The sequence below is a fragment of the Dermochelys coriacea genome, chromosome 8 (assembly GCF_009764565.3).
Source record: "Dermochelys coriacea isolate rDerCor1 chromosome 8, rDerCor1.pri.v4, whole genome shotgun sequence".
Classification (NCBI taxonomy): Eukaryota; Metazoa; Chordata; order Testudines; family Dermochelyidae; genus Dermochelys; species Dermochelys coriacea.
This window is the reverse complement of record NC_050075.1, coordinates 72,337,665-72,362,513: the sequence shown is the minus strand read 5'-3', so window position 1 is coordinate 72,362,513 and position 24,849 is coordinate 72,337,665. Positions and strand designations below refer to the sequence as shown.

The 24,849-nt window shown below is 38.4% G+C and overlaps 1 protein-coding gene across 2 annotated transcripts in view; it reads right to left on the bottom strand.

Annotated features, from left to right (window-relative positions):
• DPYD (dihydropyrimidine dehydrogenase) overlaps window positions 1-24,849 on the bottom strand; it is a 542,721-nt gene that overhangs the window by 274,738 nt on the left and 243,134 nt on the right. For both annotated transcript variants that reach the window (XM_038414838.2, XM_038414842.2), the window contains exon 9: window positions 2,613-2,720. In XM_038414838.2, coding sequence (XP_038270766.1) covers window positions 2,613-2,720 — 108 coding nt within the window. The remainder of the gene's footprint in view (window positions 1-2,612; window positions 2,721-24,849) is intronic.

The window sequence follows — 24,849 nt, the reverse complement described above, 5'->3', positions numbered from 1 at the left end:
CTTAACTAAGTGCTTAATCTATATTGGTTTTCTATAGACTTTATTTGCAAAAAGAAACAGAGAGAATTAGGATTTTCTAAGTATTCATTATCCAGGGTGCTCTATTTGATAATTCACTTATAAGAGATTAAGTAAAACTAAAATGCATATGCTCCATATATTGGATTGCACTTTAGCATCAGTTTAAATGTAACTAACTGCTGATTAGACAAATTACAGTAATTTTTAAAATTATAGCATAAATAATATTAAGCTACAATCTCAATGAGTTGGTGATGGTTTCATTCAGAAGAATTTGTGCTGACCATATAATCAGTGCTCTCTAAGTCTGAACTTTGTGCTATACCAGTTGTGAATTTTTACAGCAAGGGTGCAGAAGCACAAATATCCATTTCTTTCAAGAAAATAATTCTTTAAATTTAAATTCACAAAAAAAACCCAAAGATATTCTGATCCGCAAAACCCTCTCCACTTGGAAACGGTACCACATACTGCAAGACTTGGTCATTTTTCCATGTGGCTTTGGCTTGGGGCTTTGATTACTTTACTATATCTATTTCTGTCTAGAATAATTTATCTCCAAAAGAATTTATCTCCAAAGTGAATTCAGTCTGATGAAAGGTGGTAGATTGACAGCAATGGAAAATGAACTCCTTTATTTTACAAGCACAATATGAGAAGAAGACAGTGCAATGCATGTCTATGACACCATTCCAACATGCCTAGAAATACCACTTCAAATGAACTAAAGTTTAGTTACAATGCCTTTCAGATCTTGGTTTCTCTCCCAGATAAGGCCCCAATCCTGCAAATGACTCCACGTGGGTGCAGGATCTGCCCACACGTAATGACTTGTAGGATTGGGGCCTAAAATGTTAATGGGGATACTCACATGTATAAATCTTTGCAGGATTGGGGGTTTAAATAGGGGGCATGTGTAGATATTTATATATTGCAAACAATTATTTTAATGTGGAGGCCTATTTCTTGGAACCAATTTGAGGGAATATAAATTCATAAGCAATGGAGCTGAAAATTGAAAGAGTTTAGGGGGAGTGTTGCAAATTGGGAGAAAATATATGTATTGTAGGGGAGTCTAATCACTGGAGAATTGTCATCTTGGAAATAAGAAAAAAAATTGTGTTAGGTGACTAAATATTATTTTCAAATTCTGTGTTTTAAATACCATGAAGCGCTTAGAGCCTTGGACAGGCACCAGAAAAAGCAATGTACTGTATGTAAAACAGATACATTTATTAATGTAGGATACCAAATACCTGGAGAGTATTGATGACAGTATTTTATAGTGATCTGAGACACTGGTCTGTTTCCTCAAAATTTATACTTAGTCTTTTTAGAATAAATCAAATAAAATTCATTTTATCTTCTAGCAAATACAATCTCAATGAGAGATGGCATTTTTAATGAACTTGCAAACACATATGTATGTGAGTAACTTTAAGGATACTAGTTCTATATTGTATTTTAGAAAATAAATCTGTGTATTTTATGACTGTTTCAAGGTAGTGGTTTTTATTTTTATATGGTTTTATTTTTATTAAATCAAGAAATGTTTTATAGCTTTATAGTTCTCCATCACATCTATTTTAGCAAAGTCCTTCTCAACGATTTCCTCCTCCGCCCATTTTTGTTTTTAAATTTATTTTCAGCTTAAGAAAATGGACAAAAGTAACCTATTTAACATTGCAGATGAGGAATGGAATAAAGAAGGGATAAATCTTTCTTTCTGCAACACTTCCACGTTGTACTAAAAAGGGTTAACATAAAATTTCACTTTTATAAGCAGAAAATAAAGTCCCTGCAACAGACAATTTGTGCAAGATGTTTGTGGGGAACTGTGTTAAGTAAGCAGGCAACCACATTCAACATCATGTGAACTTTCTGAATGGTCTTCAGGTGCAGTTCCATGTAGAGCACATTGAACTGATCCATTCTGGTAGGTGATAATGGCATAACTATTGTATACAGATTGTACTGTATATAAGAATATAGAAATAATCATTTGACTAACACACGGTCATATACTGACACACACAGTCAAGCAGTGTGTGATTTTATTTTTAAAGAGGACAATTCTTAATGTTTAAAAAGGCATAACACAACCCATAATCTATATAGACTAATGTTTCTCAAGTTTTCAAGCTGGCAACCACTTATTTAACCTCAAAAGTTTTCATGACCACTTACATTTACTAGAAAAGTGCATAAAATATATCAGTGATAATCATGATAAGCCTATGTCATTATCCAAATATAATTTGATGTTAATATTTATAATTTAGTATATAATTATTTATAGCAATTTATAATATCTATCTCACACTCATGCTCTAACTTTATTTCATTTTCTTTGTTGTAGAATTGAATATCAAATATTCAATGACTTGAGCCTCCCTGATTGTCTTTTATCATCCCTAAGAGGGTTGTGACACAACAATCTAAACCATACATCCTTCTGCATTTACACATGCCCCTTTATTGGATTTACCACTGTACAAGTGTCTGTGTACTGTGGAACTCCACTAACTACTAATATAATTGCTAACCATCTATTGAACATGTTTAAAATGATGTATTATATATACACACACCTGGTTTACTTGCCATTGCTACCAGTGGTAGAAAGTCTTTAGATGTGTAGAAACCTTGGTCCATTTTCAGTCCTTGGAATATACTATCCTTGTTTGGCTCTGGTAAACCTAATACATACAATTTTAAGCAGATCATTTAGAAAACTTCAAAGATTAAAAAACAAGAGTTAAGCAGGACAAACAGTCTTAAAAACCTTCAAAATACCAACAGTTTTACCAAACGAGGGGCCTTACCAAACCACCTTGCATCTGAAAATAACACCACAATGCTAACCAGTCAGTTTAATCAATTAGGAAGGGGCATAAGTACCAAAATTGCACATCTGCCCTGAGCACATTTGTACATCATCATCAGTGGTTGTTCTTGATTTATTTTCTGGAACCTGCAAGTTCTTATTGGTCTTTATTTATTTATTTATGTTCATTAATAACATATAGTTACAACAGCAGTATGCAATAAAGTAGAGAGACTTCACAATTAAACCAAAAGATTGCAAAAGATGTCTTTCCATTTCTGTGCAGCTGGGTAGCAGAGAAAATGGATTTAGATGGCATGGCAGTTAGGAAGTTATTTTTAATCCAAATTGAATGAAATAACACGACATTTTCAATAAAAGTCTTGACTTTTATATCTAAAGAGGAAACACTTAGATTAATAAAATACTCTCTAATACATTAACTTTTAAAATCATTAGATAATTGATGTATGTAATTGTAAAATAATTAGTAATTATATAGCATAAAAAAAATCGAGCAAAACATTTTTTCATCAGAAAGTACTGACTCATAAAAACTGAAACTGTTCACGGGAAAAAGAGTTGATTTTGCTCTATTTCCCAATTTGAAAAAAAGAATTGGGGGTGGGGGGGCAGGACAGTTGCCTCTTCACTGTTGATGCCTTTTTCCAAATCATTTATGAATATGCTGAATGGCACTGGTCCCAGTACAGATTCTTGGGGGACCCTGCTATTTACTTCTCTCCACTAAGAAAACTGACCATTTAGTCCTATCCTTTGTTTCCCATCTTTTAATCAGTTACTGATCCATGAGAGGATGCCCCAGGACTGCTTATTATCCCATGACTGCTTACTTTGCTTAAGAGCCTGTGGTGAAGGGTCTTGTCAAATGTTTACTGAAAGTCCAAGTTACAACATTACCCAGGACTGGTGAACAGCTGTGTCCCCTCAATTCTCCAATATGGGGTGCTTTTACTCTGCTTTGGTGTGAGAGCAACCACTCCTGGCCAGGCTCACGGACAACCTCTAACATGTAAACTGCTTCTATCTGATTTATATCAGTGCTTCTAGCCACCCACTCCTGAATTATATTGCAGAGTGACACCAGCAAATTCCCAGTCCCAGACATGTCCCCAGAAATGTGCATCATGTATTCTCCAGTACCCTCCTTGACAATACAAGCTCACAGAAAGTCTATTGTTTCATTAATAGAAAATGATATGCACAAACCTTGTTATTTCAAATGAAATTTCCAAACACTTCAATCTAAGCACACACTGGTTTAGATAAAACAAAAGTTTATTAGCTACAGAAAGATAGCTTTTAAGTGATTACAATTAATGAGGCACAAAAGTCAGAACTGGTTACAAAGAAATAAAAAGGTAAAATGCAAACTAATACGTAATTTAACAAACTAAGTGAGCTTAAAGTAAAAGGTTTCTCTCACCATATGCTTACAGCAGTCTGACTGGATTACTTCAGCCAAGAACCACTCCCCCAGTTCAATTATGCTTCCTTTGTCTTTCAAATGTTGATGCCATGAGTAGAGATGAGCGGACAGAGGTAATTTGGAGCCTCTGTTCCTCATTTATTATTACTTTTCCTCCTCTTTGAGGATCCTCTCCACCTGGGGTTCAGGTGACAACCAGTCTGTTCCTTTGCCAAGATGTAAATTACTCACTCGCACCCTTTTTTCTGCCAAAGAATCGCCACTTAAACAAGTGAAAGTCCACTTGATTTTGTTGACACTTGACTGAGGCATCAGTTTGCCTTTCGTCTCTGAGGAACTGATTTCATAGATTCATAGATACTAAGGTCAGAAGGGACCATTCTGATCATCTAGTCCGACCGCCTGCACAGCGCAGGCCACAGAATCTCACCCACCCACTCCTACGAAAAACCTCACCTATGTCTGAGCTATTGAAGTCCTTAAACCATGGTTTAAAGACCATTTGTTCTTGTGTCCACATTGGTGCTGAGCTTTAATAATTCCTCTCCCTCTCCTGTATTTATCCCTCTGATATATTTATAGAGAGCAATCATATCTCCCCTCAACCTTCTTTTAGTTAGGCTAAACAAGCCAAGCTCCTTAAGTCTCCTTTCATAAGACAAGTTTTCCATTCCTCAGATCATCCTAGTAGGCCTTCTCTGTACCTGCTCCAGTTTGAATTCATCCTTTTTAAACATGGGAGACCAGAACTGCACACAGTATTCTAGGGGAGGTCTCACCAGTGCCTTCTATAATGGTACTAAAACCTCCTTATCCCTACTGGAAATGCCTCTCCTGATGCATCCCAAAACCGTGTTAGCTTTTTTCACAGCCATATCACATTGGCAGCTCATAGTCATCCTATGATCAACCAATACTCCAAGGTCCTTCTCCTCTTCCGTTACTTCTAATTGATGCGTCCCCAACTTATAACTAAAATTCTTTTTATTAATCCCTAAATGCATAACCTTACACTTCTCACTATTAAATTTCATCCTATTACTATTACTCCAGTTTACAAGGTCATCCAGATCCTCCTGTATAATATCCCGATCCTTCCCTGAATTGGCAATACCTCCCAGCTTGGTATCATCTGCAAACTTTATTAGCACACTCCCACTTTCTGTGCCAAGGTCAATAATAAAAAGATTAAATAAGATTGGTCCCAAAACCGATCCCTGATGAACTCCACTGGTAACCTCCCTCCAACCTGACAGTTCGCCTTTCAGTAGGACCTGTTGCAGTCTTCCCTTTAACCAATTCCTTATCCACCTTTTGATGTTCATATTGATCCCCATCTTCTCCAATTTAACTAATAATTCCCCATGTGGCACGGTATCAAATGCCTTACTGAAATCTAGGTAAATTAGATCCACTGCATTTCCTTTATCTAAAAAATCTGTTACTTGATTTGTGCTGCTTCCTCAGATTTGGAATATGCCTTAATAATATCATACAATAGAATCTTATAACTTTACAAACAAGGTTGCCACGCATATTTTACCAGGACAATAATGATCAGCAAACTGTGAATTTTCAAACAATACCTCACAAGGCATACTTTGTACATAATTTATCATAGTCTTGTAAAAGTGGTAAACATTAGGGATACAGGTTTCAGAGTAGCAGCTGTGTTAGTCTGTATTCGCAAAAAGAAAAGGAGTACTTGTGGCACCTTAGAGACTAACAAATTTATTAGAGCATAAGCTTTCGTGAGTTACAGCTCACTTCATCGGATGCATTTGGTGGAAAATACAGTGGGGAGATTTATATACACACACAGAGAACATGAAACAATGGGTTTTATCATACACACTGTAAGGAGCGTGATCATTTAAGATAAGCCATCACCAGCAGCAGGGGGGGGAAAGGAGGAAAACCTTTCATGGTGACAAGCAAGCTAGGCTATTTCCAGCAGTTAACAAGAATATCTGAGGAACAGTGGGGGGGGGGGGGGGAAATAACATGGGGAAATAGTTTTACTTTGTGTAATGACTCATCCATTCCCAGTCTCTATTCAAGCCTAAGTTAATTGTATCCAGTTTGCAAATTAATTCCAATTCAGCAGTCTCTCGTTGGAGTCTGTTTTTGAAGCTTTTTTGTTGAAGGATAGCCACTCTTAGGTCTGTAATCGAGTGACCGGAGAGACTGAAGTGTTCTCCAACTGGTTTTTGAATGTTATAATTCTTGACATCTGATTTGTGTCCATTCATTCTTTTACGTAGAGACTGTCCAGTTTGACCAATGTACATGGCAGAAGGGCAATGCTGGCACATGATGGCATATATCACATTGGTAGATGCGCAGGTGAACGAACCTCTGATAGTGTGGCTGATGTGATTAGGCCCTATGATGGTGTCCCCTGAATAGATATGTGGACAGAGTTGGCAACGGGCTTTGTTGCAAGGATAGGTTCCTGGGTTAGTGGTTCTGTTGTGTGGTGTGTGGTTGCTGGTGAGTATTTGCTTCAGATTGGGAGGCTGTCTGTAAGCAAGGACTGGCCTGTCTCCCAAGATCTGTGAGAGTGATGGGTCGTCCTTCAGGATAGGTTGTAGATCCTTGATGATGCGTTGGAGAGGTTTTAGTTGGGGGCTGAAGGTGATGGCTAGTGGCGTTCTGTTCTTTTCTTTGTTGGGCCTGTCCTGTAGTACTGGGTACTCTTCTGGCTCTGGGTACTTCTGACTTCTGGGTACTCTTCTGGCTCTGTCAATCTGTTTCTTCACTTCAGCAGGTGGGTATTGTAGTTGTAGGAATGCATGATAGAGATCTTGTCAGTGTTTGTCTCTGTCTGAGGGGTTGGAGCAAATGCAGTTATATCGTAGAGCTTGGCTGTAGACAATGGATCATGTGGTATGATCTGGATGAAAGCTAGAGGCATGTAGGTAGGAATAGCGGTCAGTAGGTTTCCGATATAGGGTGGTGTTTATGTGACCATCGCTTATTAGCACCACAGTGTCCAGGAAGTGGATCTCTTGTGTGCACTGGTCCAGGCTGAGACCAGTTGGAGAACACTTCAATGTCTCCGGTCACTCAATTACAGACCTAAGAGTGGCTATCCTTCAACAAAAAAGCTTCAAAAACAGACTCCAACGAGAGACTGCTGAATTGGAATTAATTTGCAAACTGGATACAATTAACTTAGGTTTGAACAGAGACTGGGAATGGATGAGTCATTACACAAAGTAAAACTATTTCCCCATGTTATTTCTCCCCCTCCACCCCACCCACCACTGTTCCTCAGATATTCTTGTTAACTGCTGGAAATAGCCTACCTTGCTTGTCACCATGAAAGGTTTTCCTCCTTCCCCACTCCTGCTGCTGGTGATGGCTTATCTTAAGTGATCACTCTCCTTACAGTAAAGGAGTACTTTTGGCACCTTAGAGACTAACAAATTTATTAGAGCGTAAGCTTTCGTGAGCTACAGCTCACTTCATCGGATGCATGAAGTGAGCTGTAGCTCACGAAAGCTTATGCTCTAATAAATTTGTTAGTCTCTAAGGTGCCACAAGTACTCCTTTTCTTTTTGCGAATACAGACTAACACGGCTGCTACTATGAAACCTCTCCTTACAGTGTGTATGATAAAACCCATTGTTTCATGTTCTCTGTGTGTGTATATCAATCTCCCCCCTGTATTTTCCACCAAATGCATCCGATGAAGTGAGCTGTAACTCACGAAAGCTTACGCTCTAATAAATTTGTTAGTCTCTAAGGTGCCACAAGTATTCCTTTTCTTATTAGGGATACAGTCTGTCACACAAGTATATTACATCCACTAGATCACCCTTGTTCACGTTTCTTGACACCCTCAGAGAACTCTAACAGATTGGTGAGGCATGATTTTCCTTTACAAAAGCAGTGTTGAATCTTCCCAAAGATATTGCGATCATTTGTGTTTCTATTCATTCTGTTATTTACTATAGTTTTAACCAATTTGCCTGGTATTAGAGTTACAGCTTAATGGACCTCTGGATCCTTTTTTAAAAATCAGTGTGAAAATAGCTATCTCCAGTCATCTGGTACAGAGGATGATTTCAGTGATAGGTAACATACCATAGTTGGTAGTTCTGCAATTTCGTATCTGAGTTCCTTCAGAACTCTAAGATGAATACGATTTGGTCCTAGTGACTTATTATTGTTTAATTTATCAATTTGTTAATTTATCTACTTTATTCGCACCTCAATCTGGGACAGTTCATCAGATGTCACCTAAAAAGAATGGCTGAAGTGTGGAACCTCCCTTACATCCTCTGCAGTGAAGACCAACGCAAAGAATTCATTTAGTTTCTCTGCAACAGCCTTATCTTCCTATAGTACTCCTTTAGCACCTCAATCATCCAGTAGGCCTCACTGATTGTTTGGCAGGCTTCTTGCTTCCAATGTACTTACAAAAACTTTTGCTGTTAGTTTGTGTCTCTTTTGCTAGTTGCTCTTCAAATTATTTTTTGGCATGATTCATGATTTTTGAACACGCGGCTGGAAATACCACGTCTATAGCTAGATGTTGAGAAAAATCCAGTAAGGAAACACTTGTGCAAATTCAGTGTATAACAGATCAGAACCCCTAAATATCATACTTCTCTGGAAGTAAGAACATTTGCTAATGAACAATGAATAAGGGATAGGCTCAGGTGCTGCCAGTTAACTGGTGTGTATTTATTAAGAGTATGTAAAATATATCTATGAAATGGTCCAAAAATTATACAGATTGTGATTGCTCTTTCTCCCCTGCTATTCATATGTTGTTTTATCATTCTAAAATGGGTACCACAATAAGCAGCCCTACAGCACTGCGCTTTTCTCTCTCTAACTCTCAGTGCTTAAGCCTCTTCCCAAAAGGCTGAGGAGAGAGTTGAGAGAGAGATCTGAGCAACTGCTGCTACTGGGTTTTACACTACCAGAGGTGACATTCCATCCTCGAGCCGTGTGCAAAACTCATTGACATTAACATGCGTTCCAGTGTGAATTAAAGGTAATATGTGGCCCTAATCTCTCCCCCACAACCTTCAAAAATGAAAACAATACTCCCCCAAACCAAAAGAACTCTCATCCCTTTTTACCAGTGCAATCTCGCTCTCTAACTGAGCTTGATTCTACTCCTATTAAAGTCAGTGACATAACTCTCACTAATCTTAAGTGAATCAGAATCAGACCAAGAGTCTAATGCTAATGGGCCAGATTCATTGCTGGTCCAATACTACTGAAACCAATGGAACTGGATCAAGCATGAATTTGGCCCAAGAGCTTTTATCTGACTACTGTGATAACAAAATAGAATACTAGGGATCTACTGCTTAGCATCCATTTTATGACAGGTTTCAGAGTAGCAGCCGTGTTAGTCTGTATTGTTCAGTGTCAGATATCTTGAATATTATTTTACTTTCATTTCCTTTGTATTGTCACATAAATTGTTAAAGACATTTCAGTTAAATTCTCCTCTGTTTTTCATTGTGGAGCTTTGGACAGCAACAGTTTACTTAATTGTCAAGAACCCTTTTTTAATGAAAAATTACCAAATTCATGGGGGGCGGGGCTTGTGGGAGGAATGAAGTGGTTTGCATTTCCATGCATCAGATTTTTAATAAATCACAACCATGTGTTGTGAATTCTGCTACTAAATCCCATACCCCTGGAAAATATCACTGTTCGCTTATGTGTGCATCTTGTTTTTCAAGTATGATCAACACAACTTTTATTTACATACAGTGGAACTTCAGAGTTACAAACACCAGAGTTACAAACTGAGTGGTCAACCACACCTCATTTAGAACCGGAAGTATACAATCAAACAGCAGCAGAAACAAAACAAAACAAAAACAAAAGCAGCAAATACATTAGAAAACTGTGTTAAATATACACTACTGAAAAAAAGAGGGAAAGTTTAAAAATAGATTTGACAAAGTAAGGAAACTGTTTCTGTGCTTGTTTCATGTAAATTAAGATAGGTAAAAGCAGCATTTTCTTCTGCATAGTAAAGTTTCAAAGCTGTATTAAGTAAATGTTCAGTTGTAAACGTTTTGAAAGAACAACCATAATGTTGTGTTCAGAGTTATGAACAACCTCCATTCCCGAGGTGTTCGCAACTCTGAGGTTCTCCTGTACATATACTGAATATGGATTTTACAACTTTAAAAAAAAACAGGAACAAATGAACCAAAAACCCCACAAATCAACCACCAGTGAGTGAAAAGAAATTCCCAGAGAAGCAGACAATGTCTGTGGAAATGTCTCCTCATTCTTGCTTGACCAGGGGGAACGACTGTGGAGTATTGTGCGGGGAGGGGGGGAGAAATGGGGATGTCTTCTTTGTGAGGTTTTGGAGTTGAGCACAGACTGGGCTAGAGGGACAGGGTGGGGCTCATTGGACTCAGCTATGGACCAGCACCGCCGTAATTATAGACAGGGTTGGTAATACTGCTATTAGTGGGGTGTCTCAATACTTTCCATTATAAATCCATGTTCAGTTGCTTATAACTCTGTCAAACATTGTCCATTTGGGCAGAAATTTTCCATGGCGGGTATTTGCCTCAGCATGAATTACTTTTGGAAAATGTCAGTCAAAATGTAGCCATTTCTGAGACAGAGGCTAGGAAAAAAACACATTGTTTTGCCCTAAATTTTGATTTTAGCAGTTAAATATCTCCAGAGATTCCATCCTCACTGTCACTGTTCTTCCCTTCTTAAAATGATGTATTAGGCTAAATGAATAAATGACATACTTGGCCTCCCACAGGGAGCATCCATATACCTATTTTTTTCTGCTGAAAAGAGCCTTTTTTAATTAACAAAGACACCTATGTTTCCACTATGTCCCTAACTTTTTATGCACTCAGCTCTCTCATGGCCTCTCATACTTCCATAGCAAATATTTCAGATATACACCTCTGCTTGATAAATTTCTCAGTTTGCCAGGAAATTAACAAACACTGGTACTGTATGATCACCAAAGAGCAAAGTGCATGACAGAGAAGAATATATATATTTAAAATTCTGTTCCTATAAGAATCCTTTATTATTCTGGAATGCTCTACTCCTCCTCAATATGTCTGGGTTGTGATCGGGGGAAAGGAGATCAAAAATCTATGCACAAAAATCTGTTTTATTCTATGTCACTGTGCAAACTGTATTACACATTTTAAGTACATTAAAGTACTTCCGGAAAAGATAATATTAAAACAGTAGCTTTTCATAAATGTCAAAAACTTAGTTTTCCCTAGACATAAGATCCATATGTGTATTCAGTTTTACATGTTCCATTTATTTATTTACATCCGTTTCTGATTAACGGGATTAAGTACTGACAATTTTGCTGTCAATCCATCAATGATTTAGGTGTACTAAAATGCAACATTATGCTACTGCTTACTCCAACTGTAGAACACTACTTATTATACTAATGCTGTATTAAAATTCATTCTAACACAACTACTGGAATAATATTAAACAAAGTTGTTGGTATCTAAAGAGTTACTCACTGTATATTTTTAAAGGCTTAATCCTGAGAGATGCAATTCCCAATAAAGTTGTGGGTACTCTGCAGGTGCTCCACATCTCTCAAGGTCAGGCTATTAGTGATTAGCGCATTAGTAAATACTTTTGAGGCTTATATTTTTAAAGGATCTTTCTCTTTTCTGCTGGAGAAGCCTTTTTTATGGTGGCAGCTTTGTTACTTCCTGTTGTGCAGTTCAATAGAGTATGTTTTTAGGTGGCTGATTTTTTTGTTTGTTATGTATGTTGATGGAGATAAGTGTTTTAATTACTTTTTTAATGTCTATGCTTTTGTATTTTTCTCCTCTCCCCCTTTTATTTCCTGCTGTTGAGATTACTGCCTCATCTCCACAGCAGGTGGCTCTTTCAAATTTGTTTTCTTTATAAACCTGGTAGATTTATTTTGTAATATAACTGCTTCTTTTTACTGTTTTTTATTAATGATTTCTTTACTCTGGGATAGGGTCTACTTGCACAGTCCTAAAGAGTAATTCCCTAATGATAGCTAGGGCTTTGTTAATAAAAAAAAAGTAGAAAAGTGGAGGGAAATCACTACAATGCACCTGGATTACAAAGGAACGACTTAGATGGAGTTGTGGTAGTGAGTTTGATCCCCCATTCCCTCCCTTGCTTCATTCCAGGTGGGAAAGCAGTGCATAAGGAGCCTGAGAAAAGTCCCTCATGCCAGGTAGAGCTGAGCACTTCAGTGTGTTGCGGGATTGGGACCCTACCTCATAACCTGCCTCTCTATATTGATGCACAAGCACTGAATGGTAGCAGCGAGTGACTGCTGACTGCTTTCCTGCAGCCTTCCCCAGCAGCCCCCAAAGACACCTCTCTCTTCCTAGAGAGTAACTATACTTTCTCAGCAGCAGCCAGCTACCTGGCTTTATATAGTCCCTGCCTGTTCCCGCACAGGTGAGCCTGTCCATAAGTAGCTGATTCCAGCCTATAACTCCCCTTCTTGCAGCTTAATTAGCTGATTGGGCCCACCTGACCTAATTCAGCTCTTGCAGGGCTAGTGTGGGGAATATACCCCATCACACATGTATTTGAAGTAAGGGTCAAGTCAAGGGTGCTAGTAAATTAAACAGTAGTCTCTGAAAAAGGGCTTCCTGGAACAGAAAGGCTTCTATGAAGTAAGCCTTATTCACACTGAATGATGAATGCGGGAATCTACCTACCTTCCCTCTGGGTTCTGTGCTGCCTAGTACCGCTTATGGCAGGACTAAAAGAGCTGAAACAATTTGCTATGTTTCTTGATTTGCTGAATCTGAGACTTCTACAAGTTGTAATACAGAGTAACTGAAGAAACATCTGCTCTAAAAAATAATGCGGAAGATTACTGCAAACCTTTCTTATGTCATCTTAGCAAAGTTTGTTATACTGGCTACAAATCTGAAAAGGTCACAAGGGAAAATGAATTTAGTGACCTCAGCTTGGGGTCAAGGTCAGCCCTAGTGTAAGCATGTGCATCTCCACTAAGGAAACAGCGCTAGCTTCACACTGATTATTCTAGGGTTTAATTTGACTTTTAGTCCCTTTTGGATAGTTGGTCACTTCAGACAAGCTGTCACCACTGATGAGCATGTTGATGTAGCATGGATTCAGAAGTAGCATTCTGTCCAAAAGCAGTGGGGTGGAAATCAGGAATGGAATGGAAAAAATCCAACTTCTTTTTATTGCTGGCTTATCTACTTAAAAAACTGCATACCGATGCACCTTTCCTAACTTATAGGGATCCATACTGGCACATGAAAGTGATCTAAGTGAATGGGAATCTGCATCGGGAACAATCAGATAGAATATACCCTATATATAAAAATATACCCTTCATATGAAGTATTGATATGGCAACATTTGAACAAAATCTTTAAAAGCTGGATCAATATAATTCACATACAGTAAATGTACTGGGAGGTGAGTACAATCAGTGCAAGCCTCTGGAAAACACATTCACATGGAAAGAAGTTTTAGACAAAAAGTCACATGCATTCAGTTGGCATCAGAAAGAAAAGCTATTAACATCAATGTTCTTCACTGTGCTGAGAAGGAAAGGTTGAAAGCCAATAGTGGCAACTCTATATTAGTGACATTTATTATTAATGGTAGTATTCTGGAATCATATTATAGGTCAGGTCCTCAGCAGATGTAAATTGACAAAGCTCCCTTGAAATAAATGGAACGACAACAATTTATACCAGCTGAAGGTCTGACCCTGTATGTAATACAGTATTGATATACCACCCGATTAATATATAAAGTATACCAAGTGTAAAATGTATTGATATTTATAATGTTCTTTAATTCTGTATTTCTTTTCTTAAAGTCACTGAGTAGAATAACTGAGAATTGCAAAAAAAATCTAATTTTTTTAATATTCAGTTTAGCTCCACTTGGATTATAATTTGTTATTCAGTATAATTTATTTAGTGTCCTTAAAACTGTATACATAGGAAGACTGTATAAGTAGTGGGCCAGGTTATCTATGGCTTTGCACCTAGTGTGGTCAATTACATTTGTGTAAAATATTTGTAAAATGCTAACAACCTGATAAGAGAATCAGGCCCTCTAAATATTAATTGTAGATAGTATGGCCTCTTGCCTCTCACCCAGCTAATTCCTATTTTTACATGTTTGAAGAGGCATTGATCTCACTGAAATATGGCACATGTTCTGGACCTAATTTCTCAAATGGGACAGCAATATCCAAATGTATGTTGACCTTGAGCTATAAAAGTGCAATTTTTTTTTAAGTGCTACCACATAGCACTAGAATCTTACATCTGAAATTTAAATACAGGAAGCAAATAGTCCGCCCCCCCCCTCAGTTCTTTGGAAACTTAGTATAACATCAATACTGCTGTTTAACTTAAATTTTGAGAATATTAATATAGCCGTTTTGTGCACATGAAAGAACAAAAAGCATACTCTAAAGACTGGTAGGTAATTATTCACATATCATTCCACCTATGCTGTATTTCCAAATTTAGGTAAACCATTTCTACATATACTAAAAATGATGCCTTGTAAAAAGATTTCTAAGCACTATTAACTTGTCTACAGCTCAGATCTAGGACTGAAAACCTATCATCAGTGCATTCTGATGAAAAGATAATAATTAAAGTCTTCCCCTTGCCCCCTTACAGCACAGCATTTGACCTATGATAAAACAACCTATCAAATTTCAATTCATTATTTCTACCTAAAGGGCTTTGCCCACTCACACAAAAATATCTCTCTTTTTGTCAGGTTTAAACTATACCTGTCCCAACTGCTATGAAGGCTCATAGCTCTCATCCCTCAAAAATTGCCAAATAGCATCAAGCAACATAACCTCTCCAGCCTCCAATGACCTCTGCAATCAATAATATTTGTAACGTGTAACAGCAGTTAAGTAGAACAGAAGCCATGCACTATGCTCGTTAACCACATTGAGCTGTGATACTACAGCCTGCTCCCTTGTGTCTCTTGTGATAAATTTTAATCTTTGGACCAAGAATAAAAGAATGCAGACCCATGTTTCTAAATTCATCTCAAAAAGACATTATAGACTGTATGTCTGCAGAGAGAACGAAAGATTTAATTCAACCAGCAGTTCAAGGAAATAATATATCTAAACTATCATTCCTTCTCATTACCCTTAGTGCTGTTTGTGTCTTCAGTTGACAATACTAAACACAGAAAAATACACATGCAATGGGTTAAAAAAAAGCTCTCTGTTAAAATACTACTGACCTCACACTTGGAAAGGCAACCCCCATCCTTTAATGTATTTATACCTGCTCTTATATTTTCCACTTCATGCATCTGATGAAGTGGGTTTAGCCCACGAAAGCTTATGCCCCAATAAATTTGTTAGTCTCTTTGGTGCCACAAGGGCAACTCATTGTTTTTGCTAATACAACTAACATGGTTACCACTCTGAAACCTATCAGGTAACAGTTATTCATGAGAGTGGTATCCACCGATGCCACTATAGGTAAGTTTGTGTCAGTATTTCTATTATAGTCACTTTGTTTACAGGTTCATAAATTGACTGCTAGCATTCATTCCGTGTGGAAAATTGGAATATACAGTAAATAAACAAACCAACCCCACAAATTATAAAAGTTAGTCTGTCATTTTTAAATTAAACAATTATTGTGAAAAAATCTGGTTTCAGATGTTGTTGGCACTCGTAACCCAAAATTGGTTTTGTTTAAAAGAAAATAAATTTGTCCGCCAATTAGTCCAAAACATTTACAACTGTGTCTGAATGCAGGACATCAGACAAGTGACTTTGGAAAATTACTATTACACTGAAGGCACCGTCTGGATCTGTCAAGGAAATACTTTACACATTACCAGTGTTATAACTATATATTTATAGTAGGTGATCCAATGGCTCCTTAACAGTTGCAAACCCTTGCACCACCTATCAAAACTTTGCATGTGAATTTACTTTATTGTTCACCTTTTTAAAGTACCATTACAAGGACACTTTCATCATGTTTAGTCTCTAACATCTTCTATCAATTTAGAGAAATTGCATACAGAATCTGTATATATGGCTGTGGAGTAATAAGCCTGTGGAGTAATTAGCACAGGCTTTATTTTCCCACATGCCATGTATTGGTATGGATAACACTATCACAAATATGAAATTCTTGTAACAATCAAATCAAAAACAAACCAATGGGGGAGGTCAGTGAGGCCCCAGTTCAAGAAAGTATCCTTACTCAGAAAAGCATCCTTAGAAAATGATTACATGCTTTTTTTGAATTGGGGCCTGAGGTAAGAGTATTATGTAAGTACTCTCTCTACATGACATACTACAAAGCGTGAGAAGTTGTCAAACACCAAACAGATATCTAATAGAGGTAGCACATGTATCTATGTACTTTCATATAAATGACATGAGAGTGCATCATCATACCTTGTAGATAATCCTCTTCTGACTGAAGTCAAATCACAAAAACCCCAGTTATGGTGTTTTTCTTAAGTTTTTCCTTTTTCCATTGTTTGAAGGTGAACACTAGGTCCTTATTCCCTATCTCAACTAGAGTTGTCAACATTCTAATTGCACAAAACCAAACACCCTAGCCCTGCTCCTTCCTAGAGGTCCCGTCTCCTGCCCCCCGCTCACTACATTCCCCCTCCCTCAGTGGCTCGTTCTTCCCCACCCTCACTCACTTTCACTGGGCTGGGGCAAGGGGTTAGGGTGTGGGAGGGGGTGCGGGCTCCAGGGTGGGGCCAGAAATGAGGGGTTCAGAGTGTGGGAGGGGGCTCCAGGCTGAGGCAGGGAATTGGGGTTCAGGAGGGGGTAAGGGCTCTGGGATGCGGCTGGGGATGAGGGGTTTGGGGTATAGGAGGGGGCTCCAGGATGAGGGGTAGGGCCAAGGGATATAGAACATGGCAAGGGGCTGCAGGTTGAGGCAGGGGGTTGGGGTGCAGGATGGGGTATTGGCTCTGAGCTGGGGATGAGAGGTTCAGGGTGTGGGGTGGGCTCTGGGCTGGGGCAGTGGGGTGGGGTGCAGGGGGGGAGGGTTCTGGTTGGGGGTACAAGCTCTGGGGTGGGGTGCAGGGGGGGGAGGGTTCTGGTTGGGGGTACAAGCTCTGGGGTGGGGCCAGGGATGAGGGATTTAGGATGCAGGAGGGGTCTCTGGGTGGGGGGGGCTCAGGGCTGGGGCTGGGGGTTGGGGTGTGGGCTTACCTTGGGCGGATCCCAGTTGGCAGTGCTGTGGGTCTAAGGCAGACTCCCTGCCTGTCCTGGCTCCCCGCTGCACCTCAGAAACGGCTGGCAGCAGATCCAGATCCTAGGAGGGGAGCCAGGAAGCTCTGCACACTGCTTTCACTTGCAGGCACCGCCCCCCTCCCAGCTCCCATTGGCCACAGTTCCCGGACACCGGCAACCCTAGTCTCAACAGTAGTATGCCTTCTGTTTATTGCAACATGTTGTGCATAGTGAAAAAAATGTTATTTTCTCTTAAAGAATAAATGTTCTAGAGTTATTTGTTGATTACAATATTTTTGTATGGTATCTCTCTTCTTATTATTCCCTGGTGCTTCATACATTGTTGTCCTCAGACAGGGTTCTAGAACATGGCACTCCAAACCAAATTAATCTCCAACATGGGGATAACTACTGGCTGAACACTAACCAGGTGTAAAGAGGGTGCAGATCTTCCAAATTCTCCCTCACCCAAATATTCAGCACCCATAATTTAGGGGAATATTGAATATTTAAAACTGGCACTTGCAGGTATGTAGAAATCTGCTGGGAGATCCACAGACTTATCTCCTTAAGAGTCCATTCTTTTTGTTGGCTAAGACAAATATCAGAGTATTTATTCTTCCCTTGATGCACATGTGTAATCCCATTAATGTTAATGGAAGTTACACACAACCATCCAGGGGAGAATAGACCCCTTGATGTTATATTAATGCATATTTTGTATTCAGTATTGTACAGCAATAAGATTCACATAACAAGAACAAGAAGCATCTAATCAATAAATAGAAAATCAAGTTACAAGGTCCCAACAGGTCCCTCTAACAAGGATTTCTCTCTGAAATGTTCACGCTTGTCTAATGCTGATGCTTTTAATCCTTTCACACCAGTGCGTCTAACATTCTTGCCATTAGCACTAATGTAGAACAAATGAACATTTTACACCAGGATATCCACTCCCTCCAAAGTAAGCTTTAGGAATATAAATTTATTTTCCCCAGGTGGCTGAAAAACTACAAAGTTATTCATTTAAAAATTATTAGCATATAAAATCATTATTATTGCTGCAGTTAATGTACAGTTCTCTGACAACCTTTTGGACCATAACAATTAAGAAAGACAGCATCCTTAATGAAGTTACAAAACAGATTGTTTATTAAATAGCAAATTATATCTTTAATTAACTTTAAATGTTATATCCAATGAAAAAATTCATAAATCTCAGGACAAATATGTCAGCTATAGAGTATACATTTTGCTCCTCTATGGATCCTAAACAGCACTTTTAATTTGCTTACAGGTTTCTATTGTATGTAAATGTGCTCCTCAAATTACTTTCTAGTATCCAAGTTGAAAGCCTTTAGAATAAATTTAAAAAGCAGCTTCTCGTCTTTTCTTTTCTTTTCTAAACAAATTTAGCTTTTATGAAATGCAGGTAATTGGTAGTTCTAGCAAATGCAACCATTTTATTAATCCACAAGGGGTAAGAATTCAGTTTTCCATTGGTGTCTAAAAATCAGTTTTATTAGAATGAAGAAGAGATTTTAGGTTAACCATAATCTTTTATATCCTTGTCTTCTTTTCAGCTCAGGGATAAAATTGCACAGAATTATCAAGGGCTTTTATGATATAGTTTCATGTCTATAAAAATGTATTGAGCTAAACCTAAACATTCTGTGGTGGATAAACAAAGTAGACCAAAACCAAAAATCTCTGTGTACTGTTAATATACCGTGTGATAATCCAAATTGCTCTACATTGGGGCTCAAACCATGGAAGTGCTGTAAGAGTTTAATGCAGAGTGAACTTAGTGCAGTGGTAAGCTTGCTCAACAATTTACAGGATCAGGTCCTCCGTGAAAGAATGCATATTTAGGGTCAAATCCATGGGCTACTGAAGTCAATGGTAAAACTCCCATTGACTTCAGCAAGACAAGGATTTAGTCATAAGGGATTTGTTTATATATTATTAAGTATTATTATTATTAATACTATTAATTTTTTGCATTAACGCAGCACCTAGGAGCCCTAGTCATGGACCAAGACTGCCCCCCTTGTGGTAGGCATTAAACAAACACTAATGCAGTCAAATTTGCTAATGCCAACATAAATTTGCCACTGCATATTTTGACATTATCTGCAATCTTCAATTAGCTCTCAGACCCTCATGCTAACCAAAAACTTAGCAAAGCAGAGGAATTATTTCCGATTTGTTTTAGCTTTGTTAAAGTCTATCAGTACTCTTGTTTAACATAACTATCATCCATACAAGCCATAAAACGAGGCCGAGCAGAGACAATTATTCAATGCAGATATTGTAACTGAAAAAGTAAAAAATTGCTTGCGCCACTTGGGCAGTGTTCAATAATTGATAAAATGGTGTTTATAGCAGGAAATCAGTGATTTTCACCTGACATAAAACAGGAAATCATTTCATGTCGATAGAGCTTACACAGCCACTGTTATACTGAACATGTACAAAATGTTTTTATGCATGGAAAAATCTTTCCATGGAGAGTCATATTCTACTCCCTCGTCTCCCTTCATTGGGACTACTTGTGCATAAATCAAGTAGAACTTAGCTCTAACTGAGATGGTTTCATAAGGCAAGTTGATACATCTAGTGGGGATCAGGTATATCTGAAAAAGCAATCCAAAACCAACCAAACAAAAAAGCTTTCTTGTAGAAATCAAGAGTAGGGGTAAAATTTTCAAAACTAAGTGAATTAGGAGACTAAGTCCCATTTTAAAGGGCTGAAATGACTTCTTGAGTTTAAGTTCCATTGACTTTCAAGTGTCTAAGTGCTATGCCATGTTTGAAAAGGGGACTTAGGCTCCTAATTCACTTAGACACTTTTTATAAAAAGATTTCCCTAAGGCTTGAAAAATCACTGACCCACTTACCAGTAGTAAATGGAAAGGTTACCTTTAATCTCTCATTTTTTAAAAAATCTAGCCCTTAAAACAGCTTATAGCCTACAAGAAAGATCAGCGAACACACAACCCCTCACAAACACACACACACTTGCAATTCCAACACAGTCCTCAATACACCACACATAACAGCCAGAAGGTTTTGGACAGTTTAACCTAATTAAGACTTCCCTACATAGCAGCCATAAGGCTTTATTCGGGGAGAAGAGAGCCAGAAGATGGTAAAAATACAAATGCATCAGACACCTATTGACCAAGTTCATATAAAAGTCTCCAGTCAGAATCTAGAGGCAGCAACCTAGCAGAAACCATCAGCCTTCTTCTCAGCAGCTAGAGGTATAAGGGAGTTCAGATTTTCTCTCACCAGGGCACTGCACCTGGTCCTTACACATGAAGCCTTCAACTATAGTCTTTCATTAACATGTCTGCCTGATAGGTTTTCCAGTTAATGGGTATTTGGTATTTTTTTTTTAACTCTCATAAAGACAATGTTCCTGGGAAGTCCTGGAAGTGAGGCTTAACTTTAAACCAAAGAACAGTTCCTTGTGTGTATTATCCTGCAATGTGCTGAATGTGCTTAAGTCCCTGTGAAGCCAATGACAGCTGAGGACACTAAGCAAGTATTCTTCCCTCCGATTAACAATACCCACATTCACTTGCCACCTCACTGCCCCTTTGTATATGAGCAGCTGAGTTCTATTTGCCTTATTCATTCACATAACTCTTGCTCAGTTATCAGCCACGTAAGGAGACAGAATTGAGCTAAAGACTTTCAAGATGCAAAATGAAACCTTCATACATTTGTCTTTCCTTCTCAGATGATTTAAGCTATTAGACAAAATTTCAAAAGTGTCTTTCCTAAATATTATCATTTATAGTCATGGGTGTTGTAATATAATTACCATTGCTATGAAAAAAATACTTTTGATCAGCATATTCAGTATCATTCCTCGTATCTGATTGTGGACAGTTCTCCCCTATTTTTCAACTATGAAACTCTGACATGCTTTATGCCTATGTTCTATGCAAATATCCCATGATGCACATGGGAAAGCACACTTTGCACACCCACTGCCACATTTATAAAACTGTCCTTCAGCAATTTAGCATCACCAAACAACTGATAATGACCCTCTGCAACAGTAATTTTAAGCAGGAAAACGCAAACTGGTTTGACTTTGCATGTGAAGTTCCAGACTGTGCCCACTTTGAATGTCTGCTTTGCAGGGAAAAGAGGCATCAACAGTCAAAAAATGGACACAAGAGGCCTTTAGTTAATAGTCATCAGTAGTACAAGAATGACTAGACTGGGATAAAATGGTTCTCCTGTTCTGTACTAAGAAAACCTATTCCTGCCTAGTGCATTCTGGAAACTGTTTCTTTATTAGTGATTATAGTACATATATACATAGAGTTGTGTTATTCATTTATATATTCAAATGCAAAAATCACATCAGGCCCAAACATTTATAGTGTGTGTGTGACAAGTATAATACAAATAAATACACTGATTGTATAGTACCATATAGAAAATGAATGTCAAGAGCAATATCCCCACAAACAGTAGTTCCCTTTAAATATAATGATGTCCAAGATACCTCTGTTTTCCCCTCATATTTATTTTATGGGAAAAACATGCAGCACACTCACAAATCTGTAGGCAAATGGTGGAATTAGAGTGACCTGTACAATGTGCAAATTAAATATCAAGCATTGACTTGTGTTATAATGGTAACCAATGTGATAAATTCAAAAACAAAAATAAAGTCATTTGCAGATGTTGACAGCTGAGGAGCAATGTAATGAAATAAGTCAAATTATTTCCAAGTATATTGGAATGTACAACTGTTCAAAGGCATGAAATGAATGAATGCATTTCTAAATGCAATCCTTCCAAGATAAAACAAGATTAGTATTGAGCCACATAGGGATAGTTTGGGACCCTGGATATTTATTATTTATTCATTCAATCATTTACACAAACAGACAAAATTATTGTGCTGAAACACAGATTCCCCAGTATGCAGATGTTTACAAAATTGAGAGGCACATTAACTAATAATGAAACATGCAATCATATATCAAACTCAGATTATCTAATACCTGGATTAACAGATCATGGAGCCAGATAAATAGAGAATGAGGTCTGCAGCAAATGAGGGCATTGTGACAGAGTAATCTGCCTGCTTAAGGGAAGCGGTCAGCCCATCATGTGGCATAGCCCTTTCAGATTTTGAAAAGATCCTATGTATATATACACACAAGGACTTGAAGACACTGACAGAGACGAAGTGATCATGGAAATAAGTGGCCCTTGGTAGGCTATCCTGTCACTGTGTCTTTAAAGGCCTGGGGTGCGAGAGACTTGCACAGAAAGCAGGGTGAGGCTCCCTGCTCACCCAACCAATTGGGGATGAGCTGCGGGAAGGAAACCAGCATAAAGGCTCCCACAGGACAGGGCAGAAACAGCTAGAGGAGGCTGGCCTGCTGAGTGCTCTGGGCCTGAGGATTAATTGGAGAAAAGGCTTCAGTGAGAGAGACGCTGGCTACAGCGCTACATCTGGCCAATTTATAGACCAGCTCCACCAGTTGAGGAAACCTGTGGAAGGAGAGGGAGAGGGTCTGGTTAAAATACAGACCAGCTCCATGGAGGAAAGCTGGGGACTCTGCTTTTCAGAGAGCTGACAAGAATCTTATTTTGACCTAGACTGGGGTGATCTGGGGCAACTAACCAAAGTGAGCTACGCTTGGCAGACTCCATAAAGGGGCACATAGAATCATAGGACTGGAAGGGACCTCAAGAGGTCATCTAATCCAGTTCCCTGCACTCATGGCAGGACTAAGTATTATCTAAATCATTCCTGACCGGTATTTGTCTAACCTGCTCTTAAAAATCTACAATGATGGAGATTCCACAACTTCCCAAGGCGATTTATTCCAGTGCTTAACCACCCTGACAGTTAGGAAGTTTTTTTCTAATGCCCAATCTAAACCTCCCTTGCTGCAATTTAAGCCCATTGCTTCTTGTCCTATCCTCAGAGGTTAAAAAGAACAATTCTTCTCCCTCCTCCTTTTAACAACCTTTTATGTACTTGAAAACTGTTATCATGTCCCCTCTGAGTCTTCTCTTTTCCAAACAAACCCAATTTTTTTCAATTTTCCTCATAGGCCACGTTTTCTAGACCTTTAATCATTTTTGTTGCTCTTCTCTGGACTTTCTCCAATTTGTCCACATCTTTCCTGAAATGTGGTGCCCAGAACTGGACAAAATACTCCAGTTGAGGCCTAATTAGCATGGAGTAGAGCGGAAGAATTACTCCTCGTGTCTTGCTTACAACACTCCTGCCAATACATCCCAGAATGATGTTTGCTTTTTTTGCAACAGTTGACTCAGTTTTACACTGTTGACTCATATTTAGCTTGTGGTCCACTATGACACCCAAATCCTCTTCCGCAGTATTCCTTCCTAGACAGTCATTTCCCATTTTGTATGTGTGCAACTGATTGTTCCTTCCTAAATCAAGTACTTTGCATTTGTCCTCATTGACTTTCATCCTATTTACTTCAGACCATTTCTCCAGTTTGTCCAGATCATTTTGAATTTTAATTCTATCCTCCAAAGCACTTGTAACCCCTCCCAGTTTGGTATCGTCTGCAAACTTTGTAAGTGTACTCTTTAGGCCGTTATCTAAATCATTGATGAAGATATTGAACAGAACCGGACCCAAAATTGATCCCTGTGGGACCCCACTCATTATGCCCTTCCAGCATGACTGTGAACCATTGATAACTACTCTCTGGGAATGGTTTTCCAAACAGTTTTGCACCCACCTTACAGTAGCTCCATCCAGGTTGCATTTCCCTAGTTTGTTTATGAGATAGTCATGCGAGACAATATCAAAAGCTTTACTAAAATCATGATACACCATGTCTACTGCTTCCCCCCATCCACAATGCTTGTTATCCTGTCAAAGAAAACTATCAGTCTGGTTTGATATGATTTGTTCTTGACAAATTCATGCTCACGGTTACTTATCACCTTATCTTCTAGATGTTTGTAAATTGCTTAATTATTTGCTTCATTATCTTTCTGGGTACAGAAGTTAAGCTCACTGGTCTGTAATTCCCCAGGTTGTCCTTATTTCCCTTTTTATAGATTGGCACTATATTTTCCCTTCTGGAATCTTTCCTGTCTTCCATGACTTTTCAAAGATAATCGCTAATGGCTCAGATATCTCCTCAGTCAGCTCCATAAGTATTCCAGGATGCATTTCATCAGGCCCTGGTGATTTGAAGACATTAATTTGGCTAAGTAATTTTTAACTTATTCTTTTCCTATTTTAACCTCGAACCTACATCATTTTCACTGGCATTCACT